General features: G+C 40.9%; 2 protein-coding genes across 3 annotated transcripts; one reads left to right on the plus strand and one right to left on the minus strand.

Annotated features, from left to right (window-relative positions):
* Window positions 1–1,586: 1,586 nt before the first annotated feature.
* Window positions 1,587–22,809, minus strand: micu3b (mitochondrial calcium uptake family, member 3b). 2 transcript variants are annotated; one of them, XM_051420602.1, is made up of 15 exons: window positions 22,516–22,809; window positions 20,571–20,718; window positions 18,559–18,590; window positions 18,352–18,430; window positions 14,654–14,701; window positions 14,490–14,572; window positions 14,337–14,408; window positions 12,479–12,520; window positions 10,406–10,501; window positions 9,519–9,607; window positions 9,121–9,292; window positions 6,863–6,971; window positions 5,691–5,848; window positions 4,654–4,722; window positions 1,587–2,729 (listed from the first exon to the last, which is right to left on the minus strand). In XM_051420602.1, the coding sequence occupies exons 1-14, from the start codon at window positions 22,765–22,767 to the stop codon at window positions 4,654–4,656; spliced, it is 1,449 nt and encodes a 482-aa protein (XP_051276562.1). In that variant the 5' UTR covers window positions 22,768–22,809; the 3' UTR covers window positions 1,587–2,729. The 2 variants fall into 2 exon arrangements, with proteins under 2 accessions (XP_051276562.1, XP_051276563.1); XM_051420603.1 differs by lacking the exon at window positions 10,406–10,501.
* fgf20b (fibroblast growth factor 20b) lies at window positions 22,724–25,703 on the plus strand. Its single transcript, XM_051420604.1, has 3 exons — window positions 22,724–23,934; window positions 24,225–24,328; window positions 24,540–25,703. The coding sequence occupies exons 1-3, from the start codon at window positions 23,643–23,645 to the stop codon at window positions 24,783–24,785; spliced, it is 642 nt and encodes a 213-aa protein (XP_051276564.1). The 5' UTR covers window positions 22,724–23,642; the 3' UTR covers window positions 24,786–25,703.

Genomic DNA, 25,703 nt, shown 5'->3' on the forward strand with positions numbered 1-25,703 from the left:
GTGGAGGTCTGCGAGATCCACCTGCTCCTGCTGCTTCACACCCATCTGCACCTGCACAATATTTTACAGTCCTACAGTACAGAACATTGCACAAGCCGCTGGTGCCAAGCTGCACTCACAAACTCTTTACAGTCACATTTCACTTTCTGATTGAAAAGGTCTTTTATATATAAAGGCTGTTTGAATGTAAGACATATTTAAGTTGTGATTTTCAACCTGTTGCCAGTTTTGTGGGTGGGCGGCATGCTGCAGCAGTCTAACAATATGCGCCGCAATAATAAAGCATCTCAGCCTTACAGTAAGACAGATGGCTCAGTCACATGTCAAAACTCAACCAGTTTCAATGTTGTTCAAATACTGCCGAACAAAATGTGACAAATATGATGTAACTGACCCCAAATCTACAGTTTTGACTAAACAAGAAATTCAAAAAATACATATTTTTTCCATTTGCATCTGCAATTTATAAAAAATATGAGCACTGTAGTGACCTCTATAAATATCTGGGAACATTTTGAAAATGTTACAGCTGACCCTGAGCTCCCCTGAGGTGGAACTTCGCTGGTTTTACACATGGAAATTAATTTACTTGTCACTACTCGGCCTGTGAAACCAGCTGTACAATACCTCCTGTGTCCTTTTTTAAAGTCTCATCTTGGGTTTGACACGTAAAGTTTTTAAAAGAAAGCCTGTGGGCCAAACTTGGGGCGCAGAGTTTGACATCTGTGGGCATTTAGCAGGCAGAGAGGATCTAATGAAATGAATGATGCCAGTGAGTTGCATTGTGGGAATTACAGGATCCACTGTCTTTGAGAATCATGCATAAATGGGACAAAGAAAATCAGGATATCTCTGCCTCTGTTTCATCAGTTTTGACCATTCTTTCTTTAATCTGTGTCCTGTAAGTCCCCCATCTTTATGAAGGTGCAATGTTAAATTGCTGAAGTCCCCCTTCAGAGGATGGCTCATACTGAGGGGAAAGTGAACCCTTAATCCAAAGCAGCTAGATCTGGACTTTAGTGGGTGAAATTACCGGTGCTGTCACACAATGTAGGGATGAATGATGGGATGTACGGAAATTATGGACAAATACGTGGGACCATTCAATTCCTCTCACTCAACTAACTGGCAAGAGATGTTTAATGCAACTGTAACTGAAACTTTTCTCCACATTTTAGAAATCTTTTACAGAGTCCTTAAAGGATCTCCTTGATCTCACTTCAATGGGTGCAGGATTAGAGTGCGAGACAGCAAATTATTACCCTGCTGAATTAATCATTTAAAGATAAAAAGTCCCTGATTAGAGTTGTGTACACCCACACAGCCTCAGGTTCCTGATGATTAATACTGTTAATGATTTGCCTTCAGGTTGAGAATAAAACAGTTAATTTATTCTTCTGTGCTCCTGCCATCAGTCCACTGTAGTTACAAAGAAAAGGTTTGTCTGGGGAGGACGGTGTGAGGAGTTCAGTTTATTAGCTGAACTGTGTGAAAACAGTGACCACAGCTGCACACACTGTTGGCACGTGTGTGTTTGGGTGTGAGAAAGAGGAAGACGGAGAGCACAAAATAACCAAGAATGCAAATATTTTATAGTATATTTATTGCACAATGTCAATATAAATGCAACTGCGCTCTAACGTCAGTGTAACAGTCGAGGCCCAATTTAAAAGAGTGACATATGGCGAGAAGTTTCCAAAACTCACATCCAAAAACAAACCCATTAATCTTGTACAGCATGTTGATTATCTTCAGTCAGTCATTTGCAGTACGTAACTCCACACCAAGCAAACATTACACCAGGAAACATTCATGGTTAAGAATCCCTCAGTAACATATTATAGCAGTATTACAAGTGAGAATTTCTATAAAGAAGAAGATAAAGTGTAAACTCCTTCTTACAAAGTTTAAAGGGAAGGTCATTTTAATATATTGCTCTTTTAAACCCAACACTAATTTAAGCTGAGTGTCCCAAGAGTGGAACAAACATATGGCTTTAATATTCTGCATATTTATTTATAAAGAAGTCTTCCCTGCCAGTGGCATTAAAATAGCACTTGTCTTAACCAGCCAAGAAATGATTAACACTGTTAGCTGCCTGTAGTTAAACAGTGGGGGGATCCTGGAGGATTTTAGCTGCAGCGCTTTGGGAGAGAGGAGGAGGAGGAGGGGGAGGAAGGTGGGGAGGAGTGGGAGGTGCCTTCCTAAGCTGATCTGTGCAGGGGGCTGCAGAGCCGACAGAAGGACAAAGTGTGTGAGCCGTACAGAATCAGGCTCAGGACAAAAAGGAGAATCAAACCGAACAATACAGAGCAATAATAAGACAACAGATAGATAAGTTAGATAAATAAATAGAATCAGTTAAGTATCATAAACGGATACATATATTTACATGTAGATGAGTCAATAAATAGTTCAATATCTTCTGAGCAGGCAAAAGCGATTAGGCATTAATTAGACCACTGCAGCACTGAGTTAAGTGGATTTCATTCTCATGGATCTCATTAGCTTCATAATGGTTCATTCTTTTGTTTTTGTTTTTTTTACCACTTGCAACAACGTCCCATTAATCTGACCACATCCTGTTTGTGCAACATCCTGTTTATTTTTTAAAACTTCTACAATTATGCAATAAGATAACCCTTCTGTCCTAGTAGAAAGCACAAAGCAGGCAAAGCTCATCCCGACTGTAAGACATGCACCGATGATGGATGATGAGATTTTTTTACCTGGTGACAAAACAGAGAGAGAAAATGATGAATACAAGTGAAACTTTGGAAATGTAAACCAACACATTGTGCCACCATTTCCTGAGGATTCATCCATTTTGTCCCTGTTAAAAGGGTCAAGCAAAGGTCTAAAGACACAGTACAGTCTTTAAAACCCCCTGAAGCAAATTATGATTCTGGCCTATACAGGTAAAATTTGATTTGAATGAACTACCATTATGAAGAAAGACCAGGATGAACAATCAGTATTGTTCTTAAATTACAAACACAGTCAATTATTTCTTGTATATTACATGGCAGAAAAGAGACACTAAGAAACAAGAATAAATTAGACTTGTGAGAACCAAAAACTCCTACAGCTCTTTATCAAACAGTCATGGAGCACGAGTGTTGCGGTAGTTCTGCAACTATGCAGAAAAAAATCTGTCTCCTCTGCAGGACTCACCACAGCTGTGGATTTTCAGCACCCAGGCAACAAGCTGCAAACCAGCTGTTCTCCCAAATATCTACATACTTCTTTACATACACTTACATACTCATTTACTTTAATTTAAAAATAACATATTGGCAAAGTATTGCCAGCACAGACGACACTTTACATACAGTAAAACTTCAATTAAAAGCAGGATCCCAATTAGACACATCACTAGTCTGCTGTGGCTTCAAGTTTTGATAAATAAATGCAGGTCTAATTAAACCCCCGGTCTATAAAACCTCTTAAAGACCATCGGGTCTCCCAGTTGAGAGACTTCGAAGCTGCTTAGATCGCCTACACAAATATAAATGTTCAAACTTCTGACAATATGAACATGCTACATATCATTAGATCTTCCACGATTCAATCATTCAGTTCATTTTAACTACCACATAATTTATATTTAATTCGATAGCTACATTTATAATAATAATTCTATATATAATAATATTCAAACTAGTTTAAATAAACAATCTGATTGTATTAGATAGTAGAGTTTTGTGTTAAACTGTTCCAAATGAAGGAAGGTTGTGTTCATTGATTGAAGCAAATAAAAGCCTGGGCTATTAAGTAATTAATTACGTTACAAGTTAGCTTATGCTGAAAGTAAAAAAAAAACAAACATTTTGATAAATACACTTTTTCTTGATATTGCTTCTATATGTACGGTAAATATAAAGCTACAGCCAGTTAGCTTAGTGCAGCAGAACCTAAAACCTAAATGTAGAGACAATAATAATCCACCGTAACACCACAAACCAATCAAACCAGATATAACGTGTTAATGAGTGAGTTTTAGAGGTGCTGGTAGGTGGATACGGCTAGCTGTTTCCCCCTGTTTCCAGTCTTTGTGCTAAGCTTAGCTAACCAGCCGCTTCTTATCTAACAGACATAAAAGTGGTATTAATCTTCTCATCTAAGCAGCATAATTCTCAAAATGTTTAATTATTCTTCAAGTTAATTATTACATTCATATCTGTCCACTTCACTTTCATCCGGATAAAAATCTCACAATAATGAGGTTAAATTGTGCTAATTTCTCTCTCAAAATAGACACTTTTATATTGTTTGCAAAAACATACAGCTCAAGTCCTTTCCAAAGATTTATCAGGGAAGATTACCCAGTCCTCTCCCAAGAGGTGCATTTCCTTTGAAACATTTATACGGCTTTAAACTGCACTGCTCACTGCTCATGTATGCAGACTTAAGCTGGTATCTGGTGGCAGTTGATCAGGCGTTAATATTACAGTGAAACTCAATGCTTCGAGCGAGCAGAGTGTGGGCCTCAAAACACATCTGAAAAGACTGCCTGGGATAGTGTGCCTGGGAAACTCTGTTTGGGAACGGTTTTAAAAAAGAATGCATTTTTTTTTCAGCCTCACATTAAAGATTGTTATTGTATTTTTTTTTTTTTTTGCTCCATTTAACAGTGTGAGAAAAAGATTTTACCTATTTGAATGAGAGCTCCTTCTTCATGCACGTCTTAAAAGAGGTGAACTTCTCTTCCACTCTGACACCCTGTGAGTGTGTGTGTGTGTGTGTGTGTGTGTGTGTGTGTGTGTGTGTGTGTGTGTGTGTGAGAGGGAGAGAGAGAGAGAAAGAAAGAGGGAAATACTATGAGAAGATCAATTTCAGTACGACCCGCTAGATGGCAGTATAATTTCACAAACAATTGCCACCTCAGAGATGAGTTGTGTTTCAGTAATAAAAAGTGGCAGGAGTGTTAGATATTATGCTATGGAGGTATTTAAGTAAACCACCACCTCAAGACATAATTAGTGCTTACTCAGTGTTGTAATTAAACAGGAAAGGAGGTGTTTGGGATGCTAATAGTTGTCTAAGTAGTACTCCGTTTTGAAAACAAACATGTATTTCTGTGCTCAGCATCAACTCCTATTTGTCTTCCTGTCCTTCATCCTGTTAAGTCTGATGTAACTTTGCATCCACGTGTGAAACCTGACAGATTACAAATAAAGAAAAGTCGCTGACAAAGACTGGCCACGCTGGTATCTTTCACATCAGCCAGTGCTGCTGTGTGTACAGTAATACTTTATCAAGTTTTAAATTAGGATAGGAAAAGGTTGAAGGTAAGGTTTTTCCCAATTTGTTATTTCAGGAGTCAACAAACTTTAGGAATCCTATCATATCTTATCTCAGGTTAGGATACTGTTATGTCTGTTACCTAGCAACTCTGTTCTCATTTCGCCGAGCTAAAAAACTTTTCCTATCTGAAGTTAGGATAGATACATGACTGAGTAGCAGTTCATCTGCAAGGGCTTTCTTCCAAATATCAAGTCCTAACTCTAATCACTATGGTTACCAAACAGTTAAGATTTTGGATTTGCAAGTTAGGACGCTGCTTCTCTTCTCGTCTGTCCTTTGAGAAGCTGCTCTCTCCGAGACTGACGAGGGAGGAGGAGAGAGGACACATCTATTCTGTCACCTTCAGTGCCATAAAAAAACCTCTGCTATCTCTGCTGTCTCACCCTGCCACCGCGCTGCAGCCGGTCCTTCATGACACCGATGAACTCCTTGTGGCTGAGTTTATCGTCGCGATCCTCGTCGAAGATCTTGAACACCGTGTTGACCAAGTGGCGGGTCAGCTTGATGCCTGTAGCCACGTAGACCGCGCGGGTAAACTCCTCTGAGAGAGAAGAGAAACAGGTGAGCAGGAGAGAAGGGAACAATACATAACAGGAATAAGACAAATAAGACTATAATCACATCAAATCATTTTTTGGAAAACAATCATGATGCAAAAAGCAAATACACGCATGTCTGCACACATATTTTTGTATTTGGGGCTGTTTTTCATGTTTCATGTTTCAAGTTTTTATGAAGGGAACTCTTACTGCAAGAGCATACAATGTTATTTCAGACAACAGTGCTCTTCCAATTTTGTGTAAACAGACTGGGGAAGACATTTTCATAACATAACAACACCCCCATTAACAAACAAGGGTTCGGTGTGGAAGAACTTGACTGGCCTGCAGAGGACCCGGACCTTAAAGGGCTTTATCGCCCATCATCAATGTCCGACCTGACTACTCGAGCTGTGAATGGAAGAAAATCTCTGCAGCCAGGTTCTAAAATGTGGTGGAGATCCTTCCCAAAAGAGTGTAGGCTGTTGTAGCAGCATATTATGCTAATGGGATGAGATGTTTGACAATCACAAATGGGTGTAATGTCCAGGTGTGCACATACTTTTGGCCATGTAGTGTAGGTTCATGTCAGAAGACACGAGTATGACACCACCAAGAATCAGCCAAAGTATATTGGAGACACGTTAACATTTAATGTAAATGTGTTCATAAGATCAGGCTTATGATATATTTATACTATTCTTACAAATATATTACAGTTGGAGTGATGTTTAAAAACAGCATGTTTTTATTCATCCACCTTGACCAACAATACGTGCATCAGAAGTTTTATATACACATTCATATTTATGTTCATGATAAAACATAGCAGAGCAGGTAAATTACACCATGGTTAGTTCAGCCAGTCATCCCTGCACAAGTTTGTGTTTCCCCCCTTGAGTGGAGCTGTTACTGTTATCTCATGAGATGGAAAAGTAGTAAAACTCCCTCAAACTGAACAATCACGTGACTCAAGTTTAAGTGTTGTACAACTAGTATGTGACTACAGACTTTACCTTGACCAATGGAGCGGTTGGCGAAGTTGTACATTTGCATGGCGATGGCAAAATCCTCCAGGTTGTTTAAGAACTGGAAGAAAGACCTGAACTCCTCAAAGGTGATTCCCTGCCGAGAGATAACGACAATGAAACAATGCCTGTTATTTATGAAACATAAAACTTGTGAAATGCAACACGAGAAATCATAAAGTGCCACATAAAGCAAATGGCTGCATGTGTCAACACTCCAGCGAAGGATAGTGCTACAATTCACACACAACACATAATCTGCTTCCTTTCATCCTGCGGAGGAATCCTTTAGTGTGTGTGGGACCTTGAAGCCATCAGATAGATAACACACCCAAACAGACAAAGTATACATTGCTGGATTTTCCCCGTGCAGTATGGACACGCCGAGCTGTCAGCGGCGGGGGGAGGATTGTAGCTTTTGGGAAGAGGTCAGGCTGTTTGCAGACTTTTCTAAGGCAGATTAACCTGATACTTGAATAAACAAAAACAACAGAAGTGATGAATCCCCAAACATCTCAGGCTTGGCTGATGACTCAAACACTGAGCCTATTGATGTCCACTCAACCATCCCACAGCTACTAGCTCCTTCTCTCGCCGGGGGCCACGCCAAACAGGCAACACACACAGCCGAACAAATGGAGTAATGACTAATCTGTGACGCTTTGCTGTTTTAACAAGGCGAGGGCCATAAAATATCTCTCAGCCTAATGACGAGACCCACTTCATAATCAATGGAGATCTAGCAACAGGCTACTCGAGCCGGCTGAGGAGCGGGTCAGCGTGCCAAGAGGAAAAACAAATTAAAGCTAAAATGAGGATGCTTCACTCAGCAGCTTATTCACAGAGTGCTATGCAAAGAAACAGAGGACTAAAATACTCCCATACTCACACCAAACAACCAGGTGTGTGCTGTTATCCTCACATTTAAACACCTCTATGACGTCCTTAGGCCTACTTGCTGCAGTACATGTTCACTGTGCATTGCTGCATCTTCTTTAGGCCTTTTTCACAGCAGCTATTTTGAAATGAAGTAGTCAAACAGAGTCAGGATGCTGCTATTGTGCATGCTGGCTCACTGGACGCCTGTGTTTACTGTGTGTTTGAGTTCAGATTCTAAACAGTGTTGCTTCAAAGTCTGTGAAAAGCTAACTGATTCATTTAAAGGAATAGTTCAGCATTTGGGAGAGAAAACGCTTTCTCTCTGGGAGTTCGAAGAGAAGCTCAATACCACTCTACGCTAAATAGGAAGCTATAACCAGCGAGCAGTTAGCTTCGCATAAAGACTGGGACAGAACTAGGATAACTCTCTCCGAGTTAAAAACAATCCTCCAGTTAGTAGTTTTGGAATCTACTTTAGCTATGTGTGTGTTTGTGCATGCAATATATATAATGATATGGCTTCAGGTCTTGTATATGTATGTACATCTATATCTGCTTGTGTATACATGCAAATTATATGGATATGCATGTTTATTATTATTACTTGCGCACCAGGTTTTATTATGTACAAGCACAATATAGCATGAATCAATTCAGATTTAATTAACTATATCTGTATACATCTTCTGTCAACATGGACTTATAAAATGTTGTTCACAAAACAGAAAAATCTGAAAAAATAATACAATTTATTATGTTTGTTTAAACTGTACAAAAAAGAAAAAAAAAACCCTACAATTTGTGAATTTAATGTAAATTGAGTGCTGGCACTCGAAGATAAACATTAATTAGCTCTGACATATAATTCCCATAAAAATAAAACCAAATGTTATTCTAATGGATGAGTTAAAGAAATAAGATACAACATGTCGATTAGTGAGCTTTAGAGGTGATGACAGGCACACGTTTTAACTTCAGGATGGAGCCAGAGTAGCTGTTCCCCTCTGGTTGCAGTCTTTGTAGGCTAATCACCTCTTGGGTCAAGCTTAGGGCGCAGACGTGAGATAAATATCGACCTTCTCATCTCACTCTCGGGAAGAAAGCAAATAAGCACATTTCCCAAAATGTTCCTTTTAAATAACCTGGCACAAAGTGTCTAATTAATTAGTTCTACAATCTTTTTGAATGATATCATGCTGAAGAGAGGAGTAGATTAATCTCTCCTGCATATATTAAGGTTCCAGTTTTTGATAGATTAGATCATATTGTGAGTTAGTTTGTCCAACCCGTGTAATTTAAGATGAAGAATGGCAGCTGTCAGAGGTAACGTGATGATAAAGTGAATTTTAAGGGGAAAAGCAGCGCACCTTTTCATCTGGAATGCTGTGGCGCACGTTCTCCAAATACCCACTGACGTCGTCCACGTTGGTGTAGCGAAGGAGGATGCGAGCGAAGTCTTCCTCGCTGATGGTGGGCAGGCCTTTGGAGTAGGAGAGGAACTCTATCTCAAGCACCTCTGTCTGCAGGTTGTCCATGAACCTGGAGGAGCGAAACGGAGGACAGCTGCTGACAGGAAATGCCACCACCAGAAACTCATCATGCACAAAGGAACACTTAACATAGTCACAAACAAAACCACTAAAGTCTGAACAGTTTGAGGTTCAGTGCGATACGAGAATAATTAATGGCCCTATTACACTGTGAGATAATAATTTCTAGGACATCATGATTTATCACAGAGCAGACAAAAGGTTTTTCAACTCACTCGTAGAAATCTTCAAATTTCAACTCGGCTTTGCCTTTTTTCCCAAAGAAATGCACCAGCAGCGTTGTCTCTGTTTTCTCATCCACGTGCTGTCAAAGATAAGAAAGTGCATTACTCCTCATAACTTTAAAAATCCACTTTAGATGTTATAAAGTCTGATAAACAGAGCAAATCACACCTGATTACAGCAACGATTCATTCAAACATTGAGGGTATTTGCACCCAGGATGAGCTGTTTTGTTACATACAAGCGTATCATGGTACCGACCAGGTTAACAATTACATTTATTTAACCATGCTGACAGCTTTAAGTAAAGATGTTAGTTAATAGCCATACCCAGATTCTGCTATTGAATAATTACCCAGAGTTAATGGTTAATTTTTCACTGTGCCTGAAACCAAACCAGCATTTCCTCCTTTCTGCACAATACAAACACGTGCCATGCAGCAGATTCGTTAAACATGCTACAAAGGAAACATTAGAGGAGTTCTCTTTGAGTATTTACTCTTACTAACAAGAAGATCGATGCATAAATCAAGAACTTGTTCCACTGTTCTCGCTAACACGAAACCTACAGAAGTTTTCATGAGAAACAAATCAGTAAGGACAGAACCTGGTACTTAGTATTACTTTATAAAGAAAGAAATGAACAGTCCCTCCAGGAAGTTGCAATGGCAATAACTAACGCAAATTCAACCAATCCTTGTGAATTTTGCAATTTTGTTCAATCACTGCCAGTTTAATGTGAGTTTAACCAATTGTAGCAGTTCCCTGCACAAAATGTTGAGCACTATTCTTGCAATTTTCTCCAACAATCCCCCCCAAAAAGCCAACGAAATCCTGGAGGGACTGAATGAAGAAGTATCTTAATGACGGCAGTGGCTACCTCAGTGAGATCAGAAAACAGAACTTGACTTGTGCCACGTCTGAGAACATCCCACATGCCCCGGGCCTCCACATGCTGACTGTCTTTTTTAAGAACCTGTGGCAGCAGTTGAAGCACAGCTGTTAGAGGACAAAATACATCTGGCACATGTTAGAGAGATTAGGAAAAAGGGAGATGGACAGACAAACGTGGACACTGAGGCAGACAAGGAGGACAGGAGATGCACAGACTGGAGAGAAGAGTCAGACATATGTAGCAGTAGACAAAAAGTCAGACATGCAGAAACAGACGGGGGCTGACACCGGTGTATCTGAGAGGCCCATCAGCCCTGACGTGAGCCTGCGATGCAGCGATGCATGCAGCCTCTTGGCAGGACATCGAGCCAATACAGCTAACACATGTCGAAAGCATGCAGGGCGTGAGACCTGAAGGGTGATTCATGCCAGGTTAACTATGTAACTGAACCCACCCAATACATCATCATTTGATGCTATGCTGTGAGGTGAATGCAGGTTATCAGACACCTTTCACCCACTGTTGTGAAATAGGTTCGGATTTTAAACGGATACATTCTCTTTTGCGCGAGACTGTAAGTCTAAAAATAAAAGATGATGGTGCAGATTTTTACCAATACACTAAAATGCACAAAAACTCTTTGACCACATTTCCTGCTCAATGTAATCTGGAACAAAGAAGCCACTCTCTGCTATTTTTCTCATTGAGGTCATGCTCCTGATCTCGGATTAACCAATCATTATTATTATTACAGTTTACACTGTTCCCTTCACTTCCACCCAGCTGCTGTGGGACTATAATAACTACAGCTGCAGTGAAACACAACTGTCAACAACAATTTTCTGGTAATTGGTGTCACGTGCAATAAAAAGATCACAGGAGATCTGTCTTCCGAGCAGTTAAAAAAAACTAGGACATCTCAGTTAGCAGTTATAAACCATGTTGCTGCCTCTCACTCTCATTCTGTTTTTTTCAACCTATCATCTCTTCAGTCTGGGTGTTTTCTCAAGTCTCGACATCGCCTCATTCATAAGCAACATCAGCACGCAACCAACCAGAAACAGCCAGCCGCCATCGACACGTGTTCTTAAGGTTGGCTTGCTTCATTTCATAATATTTATTTATCTTATTGAGTTTTTTTTTTTTTTCATCTCTCAAGCCCGAGGGGGAATGTGAGACAGCTGATAAAACAGATCTTCCTCTGCGCCTCATCGCTTTTCACCAGAGAGAGAGAGATTTACGGCATGATCCCACAGCTAATTACCGAACAACTCTTTAATGCGCCACGCTGTTCCCATCTCATCCCATGAAAAGATCCTCATACACTTGTAATTAGAATATGTTGGGGAAAGCCCAACCGCAGCACTGAAGACATGCCTGTTATGTGTTTTTGAAAAGATTTGACTTTTGAACTTTTTCTGCTGGAAAGTTACCTACAGTACGGGAGAAGAAATCAAAACAAAAAAGACACACCTCAAGGGAAAGTCTTCAAACAGAACTCTGAAAAGATGGGTCTGTCCCACTGTTAGCTGTAGGCTCTTCTATGTGTGCGTGTGTGTGTGTGTTGAGTGCTTTTCACAGTGCTGCTTCTCCTCTCTGACGGGCATATACATGGTCAAACCCATCACAAAAGGTAACCTGAGCCAAAATACCACTCCTCAAGAAACTGTAAAAATAAAACATGGGGGTCCGGGCGAAACGTTGTCAGTCTTTTGGTAAGAGCTTTTTGAAGTGGAATCCCTCGCCCAACGCTGACAAAAGCAGAGTACATAAATCATCCGCAGCGCACCCCATGCACTACCACACACACTCACAAAGACAATATGTCAGATAATGTTGAAGTACACGGTGGTGTATTTCAATTCCAGTGAATGTGAATGAGGTTATCTAGTGTTAACAGACACAAATACGGGTGGTGTCAGCCCCTGAGATACATGTGTGTTTTCTGTGCTAACTCACTGTGCAAAAACATTTTCAGGTTAGGGAGAGCGCATGCCAAAAATACATGCAACAAGCAGAACAGTTCATTTTCCTTCAGGGAAAGAGAACAATACATACACTGTGTGGCGGGGGTTTGTGATGCCCGTACAGCTGCAGGCTCTGAAATGCAAAAAGAGAACAGAGAGACAAGATGTATTTATAATACAAAGTATTTTAGAACAGGAAGATGGTTGGAAATTAGTTTTTTAAGCTTCCGATTGAAGCAACGCTGTCAAGTTTATATGACTTTACCAGGAATCCAAGATACTTATTCCTATTCTTCGGTTAGTGAATGCACCTAATCCTCGTCTTCAGCTTTGTCTTCTTGCAAAGCGTCATTATATTTCCAAATCTAGAGTACCCATTCTAATGATCTTTTTGATGGTTATACGGGCTTCAGATTAATGTGAGACCGTCCAGAGATGCTAACGTTTGTCCCGGCAGAATAAGCTCCTCCATGTTGTGTTTGTGCGATAAGACCTCAAAGAGTCGCTCTTATCTCTCTTTTCAGCTCTGCCTGTTTACATCCACCTGCATGTGGCATAAGACAGTCTTAAAGAGATGAAAGCTTCAGGCATGTTTTACCCTGTATGACCACATTCACCTCTGTGCAGCTTGTGTTCTCTCCAGTAACACTGCAAGTGTTGCAAACAAAAACCCTGTCATATAATGCCATGTTGGTTCAAATTTAAGATTCAGGTCAATGTCAAGCTGCACTAATCTTTTTTTAAACAATAAATCAAAGAACTCTGTGTACTTTGAAAGGCGTCACTCCTGGTGACAAAACCCACAGTGAATATCACCTGACCCAGGTCAAGTCAAATCTTATTCATGTAGCCCAAGATCACAATTTGTAGATGTCATTCAGTAGACTCTTTCCTAAGTAAAGAAAAAAACACTGCATAAAGTCCTTTTAAACAGGGAAAAGTGGAAGAAACCTCAGGAAGAGCAACAAGGGAGGAATCCATATCGCTGGTCGGACAGACAATAGATGTTGATTGTACAGAACAAGCCATCAAAATGATATACAAGTATATACAATCACATTATATACACATTTTGATGACACAGTTTCTGATACATGAAGATTATAAAACCCAATAGTCCCCTGTCAGCTGTATGGAGCATTTTAGTGTTTTTCAGCCCAATGTTTTCTTTTTCCGGCTCGAAACATTTTGACACACAGATCGAATCAATCTTGCTTTCAGCTGCAACAGGCAGTTGTTTTTAAATGGCAAAGCAATGAGCTACCTGCCCAGCACCAAACAGCACACACAGTTAGTGACTAGCTGCATGTTTAGCTGAGGCAGATATTCCTCTTGGGAGTTAATGTAGACTAAAACAAAGCTAAAAGAAGAGTGAATGTTGAACTTTCATTCGTCAGGTGGCAGAAACATGACGAATAAATGTTGAATGTTTAATTAGGCAACTTCTTGCTAACACATAGCCATATCAACCTTATACAGTGATAATATGTCCCTGTTGTGTTGCGCCCAAGAGGGAAAATTAATTATTGCAGGTTTAAATCGATATATTTTTATGGCCACTTGGGGGCAGCAGACCAAGCTGAAAGCACAACACCTGACATATATAGTTGTTACAGGGAACTTGTTAGCAAATATGCATTTAATTACACATCTAGCACACATAGAGCAACACTGACAGTTGTGTTTCTGCTACCTGACTCACGCAAGTCCAGTATTCACACTTCTTTTATCTCTGTTTTAGTCTACGTGAGTTCTGTGAAAGATATCGGCCCTCTACCTTGCGAGTTGCTAATTTTGTCTCTCTGTCCTGCTGCTGCTGGAGTTTACGGCCAAACCAAAACAATGAGCTGCTTCATCTATTTCACATTAGACATAGTCACCTGGTCCACTATTTATGTAAAAGACATTGATTACAGCAACTTCAATAACCATCAACAGTCAGTTCATACCTGCTGGTCAAATCTTTGCACGTCTTCAGCAACTTCCTTTTTGTCCTTTTTCTTACGGAAAATTTCCTCCAGCTGGTGGGAAGATGATAAATTATTATGCAAAAGGTAACAGATAAAATGTTATTATATCTGATTACGAGACGAGGCTCATACCACCAAGAACTCCCTTTTGTCCACCATTTCATTCCCATCTGCATCAAACATGTTGAAAGCAATCCTGAAGCCTGCATGGGGCTCTGAAATCAAACAAAAATGAATTATAGTCACAGACAGTCACCAAGATAATTCTGCTTAAGCCAGTTAAAACATATACTTACTTGTTAAAATGCAGAGCAGGAACAGATACTCTGTGTAACTGATGACACCTGGAAAAAAAATAGAGAGATTTGTCAAGCTTAGAAACAAAAACCTAAACGTTCCCTTTTCCACACAAGGCAGCATCAAACAGCATTAACCAGTTAGCTGAAGGTGTTTACAAATGTTCAAAGTCATGCGCCCGAGATGAATAAGCCATCCAAAGAAACGCCTTCAGACAGGGGTAATCTTCTTGCGCTCACTGATAACATCTTAAAAGGTGCCTTTTACTTCATGCTTGGTGTTCCCCTCACACAAACACAGGCTTTACAACTGAGCTGACCTATCTGGACACAAACCCAAACAAATTTAAGGCCTACGGCTTCTGATCGTGTTTGGGTAACAAGGTGTAATACATTCTCAAGTGATCTGTCACTGATTGAGAATGGCCGATTTTCAGGTTTTGTGTCGCGTCCTTCAGCTCCCTTTGTTGTGTGACACAGAGAAGAGAAGAGTAAGTGTCAGGAGACATCTCAGTCGACTCAGGAGGCTTCTCCCCTCTGCCTCTGAAAGCATTCCCAAGCTTTTGTTTGCTCGGGAAGATAGAGAATCGAGCCCAGATAGTTCTGGGTGACTGCTCTTGGTGTTATGGGAAAAGAATTCAGGTACAAGGTTTGCTGCAGGGAGATATTTCCAGAAAGAGGAGCACCCAAGGGAAAAAACCTAAACTAGCAAACAAAGATTTTACTCTGCTTCCAAAATTCCTCTACAGCACTGGTTTTTCAAATTATGATATGTGGACCACTGGTGATATAAAAGCTGCCTTAATGGTACACGAAACATGAAATAAATTAATTTAAAAACACAAAATACTACAAAATTCTAATAAAAATACTTGAGTTTGCCATTTCCTGTAATATTTTCTGCTACGAAGTCACATCCACGAGCTGAACTACGATGGGAAGATAAACTAGACAACAAAAATATATTCCAGCGCACACCAGAATACGACTGACACGCTTTTATTGCGTTAGAAACAAAACAAAAGGAGTGAACTACATGCTGCTTCATCAGATTTGCACCAAGGTAAAAGGAATCCTTCAGAAACATGCAACCATGACTCTAAACAGAAATCATTAGGAAATGAAGTGTGGACCAGGAGTAATCCTTTTCCACTAAATTAACTCTGGCTCTTGAACCGATTCCGTTCAGGCTTCAACAACAGTCCTACAGCAGGAATAAACTTGCCTCTCGCATGAACTGTCCTGAATACAGCGTTTTACTGTATTTTAACGTCGGTCATAATGGTGATACTTGTTGAGCCTACTGTTTTCTGAGGGGGGGGGGGACACGGTGTAAGAAGTTTGAGAACCACTGCTCTGGAGGCTGGAACTACTCTGCTAATAAGATGACGTAAAAGCCAGTGAAACACATGTACAAACTGAGGTGTGAAAAGAGAATTAGTGATGCGTGCCATTCGACAAACTTCATCAAAAAAATCCCCCACGACAAAGTGCTCCGTCTTCACACCCCAGCTCTCTCTGTTTGGCAGGTACGGCCCTATAATGACAACAGATCTCTAGCTTCAAAGCCTTTAAAGCTTAAATGGGTTGAGGAGGGAAAAAAAAAGATTCCACCCATGTTTCACCAATACCACACACCTTCACTCCTGGAGGGAGCCACCCTCCTCCCCTCCTCCCTCTGAGCCTCTGAGCTCAAGTAGATGTTGTTAGACAATACAAAGAATTCCACAGAAACACTTCATACAGAGTGGCAGTCCCGGAGATGTAATCCAATGCCATTCTTAGGCTTCATAATGTCCGTGGTGATCAGGGGGGTGGCCAGTGGGACATGTCTCGACATAGCTGGGTTCAAACAGCTCCCTCATTCTCTAAAGCAACGCTTTGTTCACAGATCAATCCAGTCCTTTTTTCCCTGACAAAGCCGCAACGTTTAACAGCAGGATTAAAAGCCCCAAATCCCAGCATTGGCACTTAGCTAAAGCAACAGAGGAGAGAGCAGAACAGTGAGATCTGATGCTCCACTGGCTCGTATGACCTACTGAGCTGGAGTGTGCAGGCCCAGGTGGGAAATTTTGAAAAAAAAATCTTCAATCACACTGACAACTTCATTTTCTTCATGCAACGTTACTGTGAATTAAGGTTTGCAGGGTGAGGAGTGAAGTCATTTCACAAGCTGCATTATGTAAAATGAGATTATCTCCAGGTGCTTTGCTCACATGTGGTTCTGTGTGTCTGTGTAGTGAATGTCAATTTACACGCAATATGATCAGGCTTTATTTTAAGGGTCAATGAGTTTATTTTGTTATTTATTAGGATTTACAATCTCCAAATCTTCCAAAATAAACATGGCAATTTGGTACTGATCATTAACTTTGCAAGCCAGCTGGACTCGCAAGATCACAGTGATACCGGATCAATTAGTGTCCTTTGAGGAAGTACTGGCAGCTATGGGGGTGAGCCCGGGTGTGATGCACCAAGAAGACACTAATCAGCTCCCATTGAGGTTAGCGTAGATGCTGCTACCATCAGATATTTAAGAACTGTACAGTGTTTATTCTTTGTGAAATAAGAGTAAAGAACGGCACTGGAAGCTTTTCTCGATGGGAAAGATGTTTTCACTCTTCTCCCATATGTTATGTGATTGGTTGAAGTTCGTCCTGTGATAGACAGACGGTTCATCCAATCACCTGCTGAGTATTTTTTTGAATGTGCAAGCCCTATTCCAATGACAACTTCCCAGATGTTTGTGTGTAAGTCAAGTTAACTAATTAGGTAAAGAATAAGGTGTTTAATTAAGTAATTCCAATGAATTGCTATTGTAATGACATAATAACATATACACACACGTATTATAGTATACTATAAGTAAATATTGAATAAGAAATCTAAATGTAAGATTAATGAACCACATTTTATATTCAATATTCCTATTTTCAATGCAATCGTTAACTGCTATAAACTGTAAACTGCAGTTGCCTCCCTGCCACAGACAGTGACAGAAGATCTTCAGTGAAGCACAATGTCCACGTTTCACATTAAACTGTAAGTGCAACTTATCAAAAAGACACTTCAGTTCTCTTAGTTAAATTCATTTGCTATGAATTTAGTGTTGGATTCAAGACTTTTGAAAAGAAGTCTTTAAAGGACCCTGATGGTGCAGCACTGTATTGTACCAAAAATACTTTGCGTTGTTCATGGGGACTGAAACAATATTTTAAAGAGGGTAAATGAATGAAAAAAGTTTGAGAATCACTGACCCAGAGTCTTTTAACTGCTCAGCCGAAATGTGTCTACAAGCAAGCATACATTACAACATTCATTCATCATTTATTGACTTCTGCATTTCTTTCATGGAAATTCCTCCTTTCCCTAAAAAGTAGTACCAAATGATATAGTTATTTACAGGAAACCTATTCTACTTTATATTAAAGAAACCAGCAAGAAACCATTAAGTGTATTATCAATGGACCATTCCCTCCTGCAGAGGGTACTTGAGAATAAATCTACAACATGTTACCAGACTGATGGCGAGATAAGATAGTATTTACAACACACTCACTGCTCTGGAGTATACAAGGCTGACATGCACAACAGAGCACACTCTGAACAAGACATGGAGGGCCTTTAAAAAAATAAAACCATAAAGGGGAATCGCTTGAATTCAGTGGATTTATGTGTGTGTTAGTGGGTTACTTCACCTCGTCCGCGAAGGTTTCTAAACAAATTAGATGATCCTTTCCAAACAGGCGGGGTGTCAGCCAGCATCTTGTCTAATTCCTGCGAGAATAGAAGAAAATCCCAAATCACTCATTCATTTCTAAATCCCAGGTAATCACAATGTAATGCAGTGTTTGTTGGCAGTAATTACAGAGGTTTTACTCAGATGAAAAGGACCTTCTGCTCACCTTTTTTGTGAGGGACTTCCACGCTCTCCTACCTACACAAAACAAGGTTTAACAGTTAGCGGATGATATATGTCGGACGTATAATAATACGTTTAAACGGTGGATTCTGCATTAGTGAAACAAAAGTGAAAACAGGTGTTTATGTGGACAGAAACACAAGCTGTGTATCTCCACGAACACATTCCAATGGTCAATAAAGCAGAAGATAAGATGGAGGTGTTGTAAAAGAAAAAAAAAAGTCAAATCACATCGATAACAATGACAATAACCCTCCGCTGACACATTTTAAAGCCTGTGTCTAAAGCTGGGATTATGATTGCCATGTGATGGCCTGCTCTCCATCAAAGTGAGGTGTCTGCGTGTGAAGATAAAAAGGGGAATATTGTCCTCAATGTAGGCATGTATTTGATGCTTTCTATTAATGTTTCATAACCAGCAAACACTTATGGATCTGGGATGAATAATTTACATGACAGCACTTTAACTTTTGACTTAAATGGTTCACTTCTCCACAACTCCATCATCCTCTGCACATAGTGGTTATGTCCTTCCTAAACATCCATAAGAATGGCAAAACACATCTTTTTTTTTTTTTTACAGCCATAAAAAAAGCATGATTACCATTTTGCAACACGTAAGCCATTAGCCACCAGCGAACAGTGACACGCAGTGTGCTAACACATTAGTGCTCCTTGTTTACCTTCCTCAGTAGATGCCTATGAAGCCGTGGCTAAAAGATTACAGCAGGCCACACACCTTAAATCATAATCAATCCTAGTAATCAGAATGTCTTATCATTACATTTATGACATCCATGCTAAGTTGTTTGGTCTCTCTGGGTCTCGGCGAGTTTCTTGCCACATAAATGAGCCATAAAAGTGGGGTTGCTGGCGAAGATGTCTATCTTTATGCAGGTGTTATGACTAAGGCTCTTCAAGCCGCAACTTATTGTCCGATGACACTTCGCTGGCCCTCAGCAACAAGCAAAGTTCCAGGAAGCAACAACACTGGGTGTTGTTGTGTGTGTGTGTAACTGAAGGAAGAGGGGAGCAGGGGTTACAAAGTGTAATTAAGCAAATGGCTGCAGACAAATGAGTCTGGTTCCTCCACAGAGCTACAAAGATTATGGAGGCAGTGTAGCATCTGCAGTGTAGCACACTGTTACAGCCTTCATGAAGTGAATTGGGCTGCCATTCAAAATGCTTGATAGCAAAAAATATTGCTTAATGGTCCAGTGTTTAAGTAATAACATGGCAGAAATTAAACATATTAATCATAGGTATGATTTCATTAGTGTAAAATCAGCTGAAAAGGGGAATTGCTGTGTTTTGTGACCACTATAGTTTCTCCAACGCACTTGGAAGGCAAGGGTGAGGCGAGCAGTATTCAGTTGGTTGCAGTCTGTAATTTTTACTGCTTGATGCCACTAAATCCTACACACTGGACCTTTACTAATTTACTAATTTTAAGCACTTTGAACTCTTAGGAAGTCTAAGAGCCTCAACAGGAACTTAAAAAATACTTTACTTGTGAAACGAGAACAACAAGAGAAACCAGGGTCTAAATATTGTTCCTGAACCCCCAAAAAAGTATTTTCTCTGGAGACAGACTTTCCGATGGCCCACGAGTTTGCACTCACCGATCAAACACATCAAGTCGTGGGCTGCTACAGACTGAAAGCACTGAGTGTCACTAGAATCTATGTAAAGACACGTTCTTGTAAAGAATTAAAGAGATACAAAGATAACAAGTGAGTGCAGGAGAGACACAAAATATAATTTCTTATTTGATCCAATGCAGTTATATAGTAAAGAAATAAATGAAGGTAAAACACAGTTTGTCTTCTTCTGAGACTCTGCTCAAGGGCCTCCCTAGTTTCTCTGTGATCTGCACAACTACACCGCTAGATGCAACTAAATCCTACACACTGGACCTTTAAGTCGTAAAAATCAATAATTATTTCTCCCTTCCTCCAAAGGATGTTTAAGTACTGTGGGAAGGAGTGCACTCACTCTTGGGTTCATTCAGTGTGATGGACTCGATGAAGTTGAGCGGCGTCATGTAGAGCTGGCCCTCATACTCCACCGAACTGAACAGGCGAAATCTGTTTTCAAAGGACGACATGTACACGTCTCCATCATCCAGATCATAGGTCCTGGCCTGTAAACACACACACACACACACACACACACACACACACACCATCATGAAATACTGTGATAATACTGTCTGAAAGATGCTTTTTATGAAATCCATCGAAGCTTTTCTTGTCACGAAAAGCCTCGCTCACATGGAACAACAAAGAGGCCCAAGCTTTAATTCAGTAATGGGGCACATGTTATGTCAGTCCTATTTTTCATCCCTGTGCACCAGATAATGTCCCTACAACTGTTCAAACGCAGCCAGATCAGAAGGCTGGATTGGTGAAGACAGAGCGGATCTCTCTGTCAGGTGGCAAAGTGCCAGGTCCACTGGGCACAGAGCAAACACCCAGGGAATGTGTGCCCCCCTCTGCTTAACCATTAAACCCCCTCTAACCACCCCCCCGCCTCTCATCAAATGTCAGTCCCTCCGCCAAGTCCCAGTGTCCAGTTTCCTGTGTCCCTGGATTCCTGCTGCCCGTGGACACCAGTCAAGGTTTCCCTCCTATTGGAAACAAGTAATCTTCTGTAGCTTGGAAGTGCAAACCTGGTTTACATGTTTGTTTACATCTGCTGTGATCCATGAACATCTTGTCAACAATGTCAGTGAATGTCTGAGCTAAAGAGACTCGCTGTAGAAGTTCTGGTATGTAGGCTAATAGAGACTCATACACATTGTACGAGAGGGCAGGCAAAATAACTTCTGACAGAAAATTACAATAGTGCCGTAAAAACCTGCGTAAAGCAACAACAATCAACAACTCTGTTCCTGATCTTATTACTGATTAATCCATCATTGTTCTGGATTAATCAGTTTATGTGAAAAGTTTTAGTTCTAGTTTTCAAATGTTTTATGTCCAAATGTTCTTCGTGATGTGTTTCATGACGACCACGATGAAGGCCACAAGCCGAAGCCCATTGATCTCACAATAAAGTTGTTCTTTATTCTAACATTTTTATTCTGTTGCTGCAGTTTTATCACTATTTATCTTCTTCCTGAATTTTGGAAGTAGGTGACGTGTCAGAAATTCCTACTTTGTTTAAAACCATAAACTATAACTATAAAACAATATCAATCAGCGATCCATATAGTTGCCGATTAATCTTCTGTAGAATCATCTGATACTGTCTACCGGTTAAAGCTCCTCAAATGTGAGGAGTATAATTTATAATAATAAATTATTTAAAAATTTCAAAAAAATCAATAGAAAAATCTATTAAAAAAAAACACACATTAGTTGAAGTTCTTCTTATAATATTCAATTATGGTCGTTTTTGTAACAACAGCTTGTAAAAGAGCAGGAGCATTTTAAATCTGGCACCAAAAACAACAACAACAACAACAACAACAACCAAGTTTGGCCTCAAAATGTATCATCATAAAAAGATTCACATCGTTCCCAGCCACTTGTAATGGATTACAAGAGACAGTCAGGTGTTCCTGTTATTTTGTCCAGCCCCTAACAAATGCAAACACAACACAATGTACACATATTAAGAGATGTAAGTATTTATGCCTCATGCCTTTAGAGAAAAAAAAAAAACCCTCACTGATGGCAGCAATTGGGTCACGTGATCTATGAAGTGCCTTTTGACCATTTTCAGCACCAAAAGGTCGGGGATAGCTCCTTCTGGTGACGACACATTAACGTTACCGATGGTTTCCGTGCAACCATACGATGTAGAGGCTAATTGTGTTGGAAATACTACCTAAAGCTATTACAATAAGGGGAAAAAACGTTTAAATTGAAGCATTTTGAGCGACTGTAGGTGTGTTGGTTTGGTCACTAAAGCCCACGCGGCTTGACAACTGTACCTTATCGGTGGCAGAAACTGATGGCAACGCCAGATGAAAGAGTCGAGCCTCGACATGGCTCTTCAATCCGGTGCGCCTACCGACAGCCGGGTAGCAGTAATACGCAGCACCGACCCCCGCCGCCGTGACGCACGCTCCAGCCGCGATAACTTTAAGCGCTTTTGTCGCCTTCGAGGTTGTCGCTTGCGTCCACGTCCCTGTTGTTCTGGAGCTGTTAGAGAGTGACTGTACAAGCCTGCGCAGGGAAGCCATGTCTGTTTACACTAAGGTGTCGTAACCAGGGGGGGAAAGAGCTGCTGCTGCTCCGGAGCTCGCGAGAAATGCCGTCGGTATTTCAGGTCGCTCCGGGATTAAAGGGCGTGAGAGTGAAGGAAAAATGTTTAAATCTTTGCGTAAACACAGAAAGAACCACTGAATTATGTCTCATCTCTCGTGGGTTCATTTAAAGTCTCATTTTGTTTTTGTTTTTGTGTGTTTACAGATTTAATTTAAAGTGATGTAAGTGCTCAGTTTAACAACCCACAACCCACCACCAACTCTCTCCCTGTGTGTCTTTATTTTGTGCCTTGGGGAGAAGGAAAAAAAAAAATAAATCCCTGCCAGGGCACGTCTGAACTGTGACAGCCCCGCCCATTACTAGTCCTGTGGTTTTGCACCTGCCTCACCACCCCTGCCACTTTGAGCGCAAAAGCCCTTCCAGGAGCTTCTTGTACCTGCACTGCAGCGTTTATTCAGCCCTCACTTCTTCCACCCAACCTGCGCTGCGTGTCCCCCTCCACGGCTCCGCTGAGACACACCATCAACCATCCGCTGTTGGACAGGTATGCAACATGAGGGCGATCTGAGCAGCGACTGCAGCCCACCCCCAACTGATGAAGACGCAGCGGTAGAAAAAAAGAAAAGAAAAGAAGAAATCTGCGCAGCCAGCAGCAGCGGGAGATTATAGTGAGTGTTTCATGTCAGGGGAGAGAAATCCGCGCGTCCGCGTGTCCTTGTACATGTGCTAAGTAACGGAGGAGGTGGACATAAACATGCAGTAAGTGACAGTGGCAACCAGGTAGTGTACTACGCAAGAGCGCTCCCTCCGGACCTCCTCGCTGAACTTTACCCGCTGAGCTCTTGACGCGATGGCTGCTGCTGCCGCTGCCGCTCTGGGGGAAGTTGGAGGCGTCTTGCACGGCATCGATGGTGTCGCACAGGTCGGGTCCCATTTCCTGCTGACCCCACTCGGGGACAGTCCGACGCTGCTGGGGGAGCACCTCATATCTGGGGACAGGCTCTCCCGGAGCACCACGGCGGATTTAACGCACCTCAAAGGGATTCTCAGGAGGAGACAGTTATACTGCAGAACTGGTTTTCATCTGGAAATACTTCCGGATGGCACAGTGCAAGGCACGAGGAAGGACCACAGTCGTTTTGGTAAATACTGAGAGCTTTAAATATATATATATATATATATATATATATATGTATATAATTTGGTAGCAACAAATATAAGGCAATAGAAAGTGAACTGTTATAATAAAACAAATGGTTATCAAAATAAAAGGAAACACTGCTGACATAAAAATAACAATCTGATGATGTAATTGTTAAAATGTCTTAATTGTGCTGCTTTCAGAGCTGAATTTGAATTTTTGAGCTTCTGTGATAATATTCTTTCATCTTTGTCAAAGTCTGTACAGAACAACTGTGTTATTCTTCTCCAGGTATTTTGGAATTCATAAGCCTCGCTGTTGGGTTGATAAGCATTAGAGGAGTGGACAGTGGACTCTATCTGGGGATGAACGACAAAGGAGAGCTGTATGGCTCTGTAAGTACCATCTCTGCTCATTCATGTTGCCCAAATCCTTAATTTTTGACCATGTGATGATCCACAAGGAGCTCTTTTCATCTCTCAGATTTGGAGAATTTGATTTTCAGGAGGATATATTTAGAGAAATAATCATTTTTTTTTTTTTTTCTGTGTCTTGCATCTTGAGCCAAGGCGTCTCTAACATGTATGTTGCACCCTTTGTTTTCAGGATAAGCTCACAGCTGAATGTGTCTTCAGGGAGCAGTTTGAGGAGAACTGGTACAACACATACTCCTCCAACCTCTACAAGCACGGAGAAAAAGGGACGCGTTACTTTGTGGCATTGAATAAAGATGGGACACCAAGGGACGGGACTAAATCCAGGCGGCACCAGAAATTTACACACTTCTTGCCCAGGCCTGTGGACCCCGATCGTGTGCCAGAGCTGTACAGGGATATCCTGGGACACAGCTGAGACCTGGAGCCCTGGTCCAGTTCAGGAATAGCTGCTAAAGCCCTGGCAGGCAGGGAACAGAGAAGAGAAGAGGGACGCAAGGCATGGGGATGTGGCCCGGTGCAAGCTGGTGGACAGCAGCCCGACCAGCAGGGATAAAGGCACCGGGGGCCTCTTGTAGGAATGCACGGGCCATCTCTCAGCAGCCAGGGAAGACAGGCTAGAATGTCTGCACGCTCGGCATGAGGGGCTCGTTTGTTTTAGAGGCCGGATGACCCTAAAAAGTACCCGCGTGGAATAAGAGATGAATGGGAGACGGAGCTGAATGGTCAAGGGAGCATCTCCTCCGGTCGGACGGAGACGTCAGCCGACTCCGGGAGTCCATGGGAATCTGTACTATCCAGAAATGGTACTTTTAATTTGGGTACCGTGTCAGAGAGCCGTAGTTTGTTCAGAAGGACTTTGAAGGAATTCTGTTTATTTTTTCTTACCTGTGTCTAGACCTGTTTGAAAAGAGCAAAAGTGTAACAATTTATTTATTCATTTTAGATACATATATTTATGTTATATATTTATTTATTTGAGAATATATTTTTACAGTTAGATACATGCAATATAGAGAAACCACTAGAAACTGTATCGACTATATAAAGACTGAGACGCTGTACCATTATGTCTTTTTATTCTTAAAAAAAAGCTCAGCTAGTGATATACTGTAATATGACCACAAATATGAAACATATGGCAACATTTGGAAAAAGATCCCCACGTCTGAAATGCATTTTATCACAATATGGCAACTGTGAATCAATTTAAACAAAATGTTTGTAATGTTGACGTACTAATTCTAACTAAACTACTGTCACATGTGTTGCAGGAAGAATCTGAAGTCAACAAACTGATAATACAAACAATAAATTGCTCAAAATGTGATCAAAA

This window comes from Dicentrarchus labrax, unplaced genomic scaffold (genome assembly GCF_905237075.1).
Source record: "Dicentrarchus labrax unplaced genomic scaffold, dlabrax2021, whole genome shotgun sequence".
Lineage (NCBI taxonomy): Eukaryota > Metazoa > Chordata > Actinopteri > Moronidae > Dicentrarchus > Dicentrarchus labrax.

Bases quoted from the DNA above. Each gene is read 5' to 3' on its own strand.
- micu3b (XM_051420602.1), bottom strand. From the start codon at position 22,767: ATGGCTTCCCTGCGCAGGCTTGTACAGTCACTCTCTAACAGCTCCAGA. The intron at 10,502-12,478 runs GTATGTATTGTT...CTGCTGCCACAG, and splicing joins ACAAACCCCCGCCACACAGT to GTTCTTAAAAAAGACAGTCA. The intron at 6,972-9,120 runs GTGCGCTGCTTT...ATCTCTCGGCAG, and splicing joins ACAGCATTCCAGATGAAAAG to GGAATCACCTTTGAGGAGTT.
- fgf20b (XM_051420604.1), top strand. From the start codon at position 23,643: ATGGCTGCTGCTGCCGCTGCCGCTCTGGGGGAAGTTGGAGGCGTCTTG. The intron at 23,935-24,224 runs GTAAATACTGAG...ATTCTTCTCCAG, and splicing joins GAAGGACCACAGTCGTTTTG to GTATTTTGGAATTCATAAGC. The intron at 24,329-24,539 runs GTAAGTACCATC...CTTTGTTTTCAG, and splicing joins AAGGAGAGCTGTATGGCTCT to GATAAGCTCACAGCTGAATG.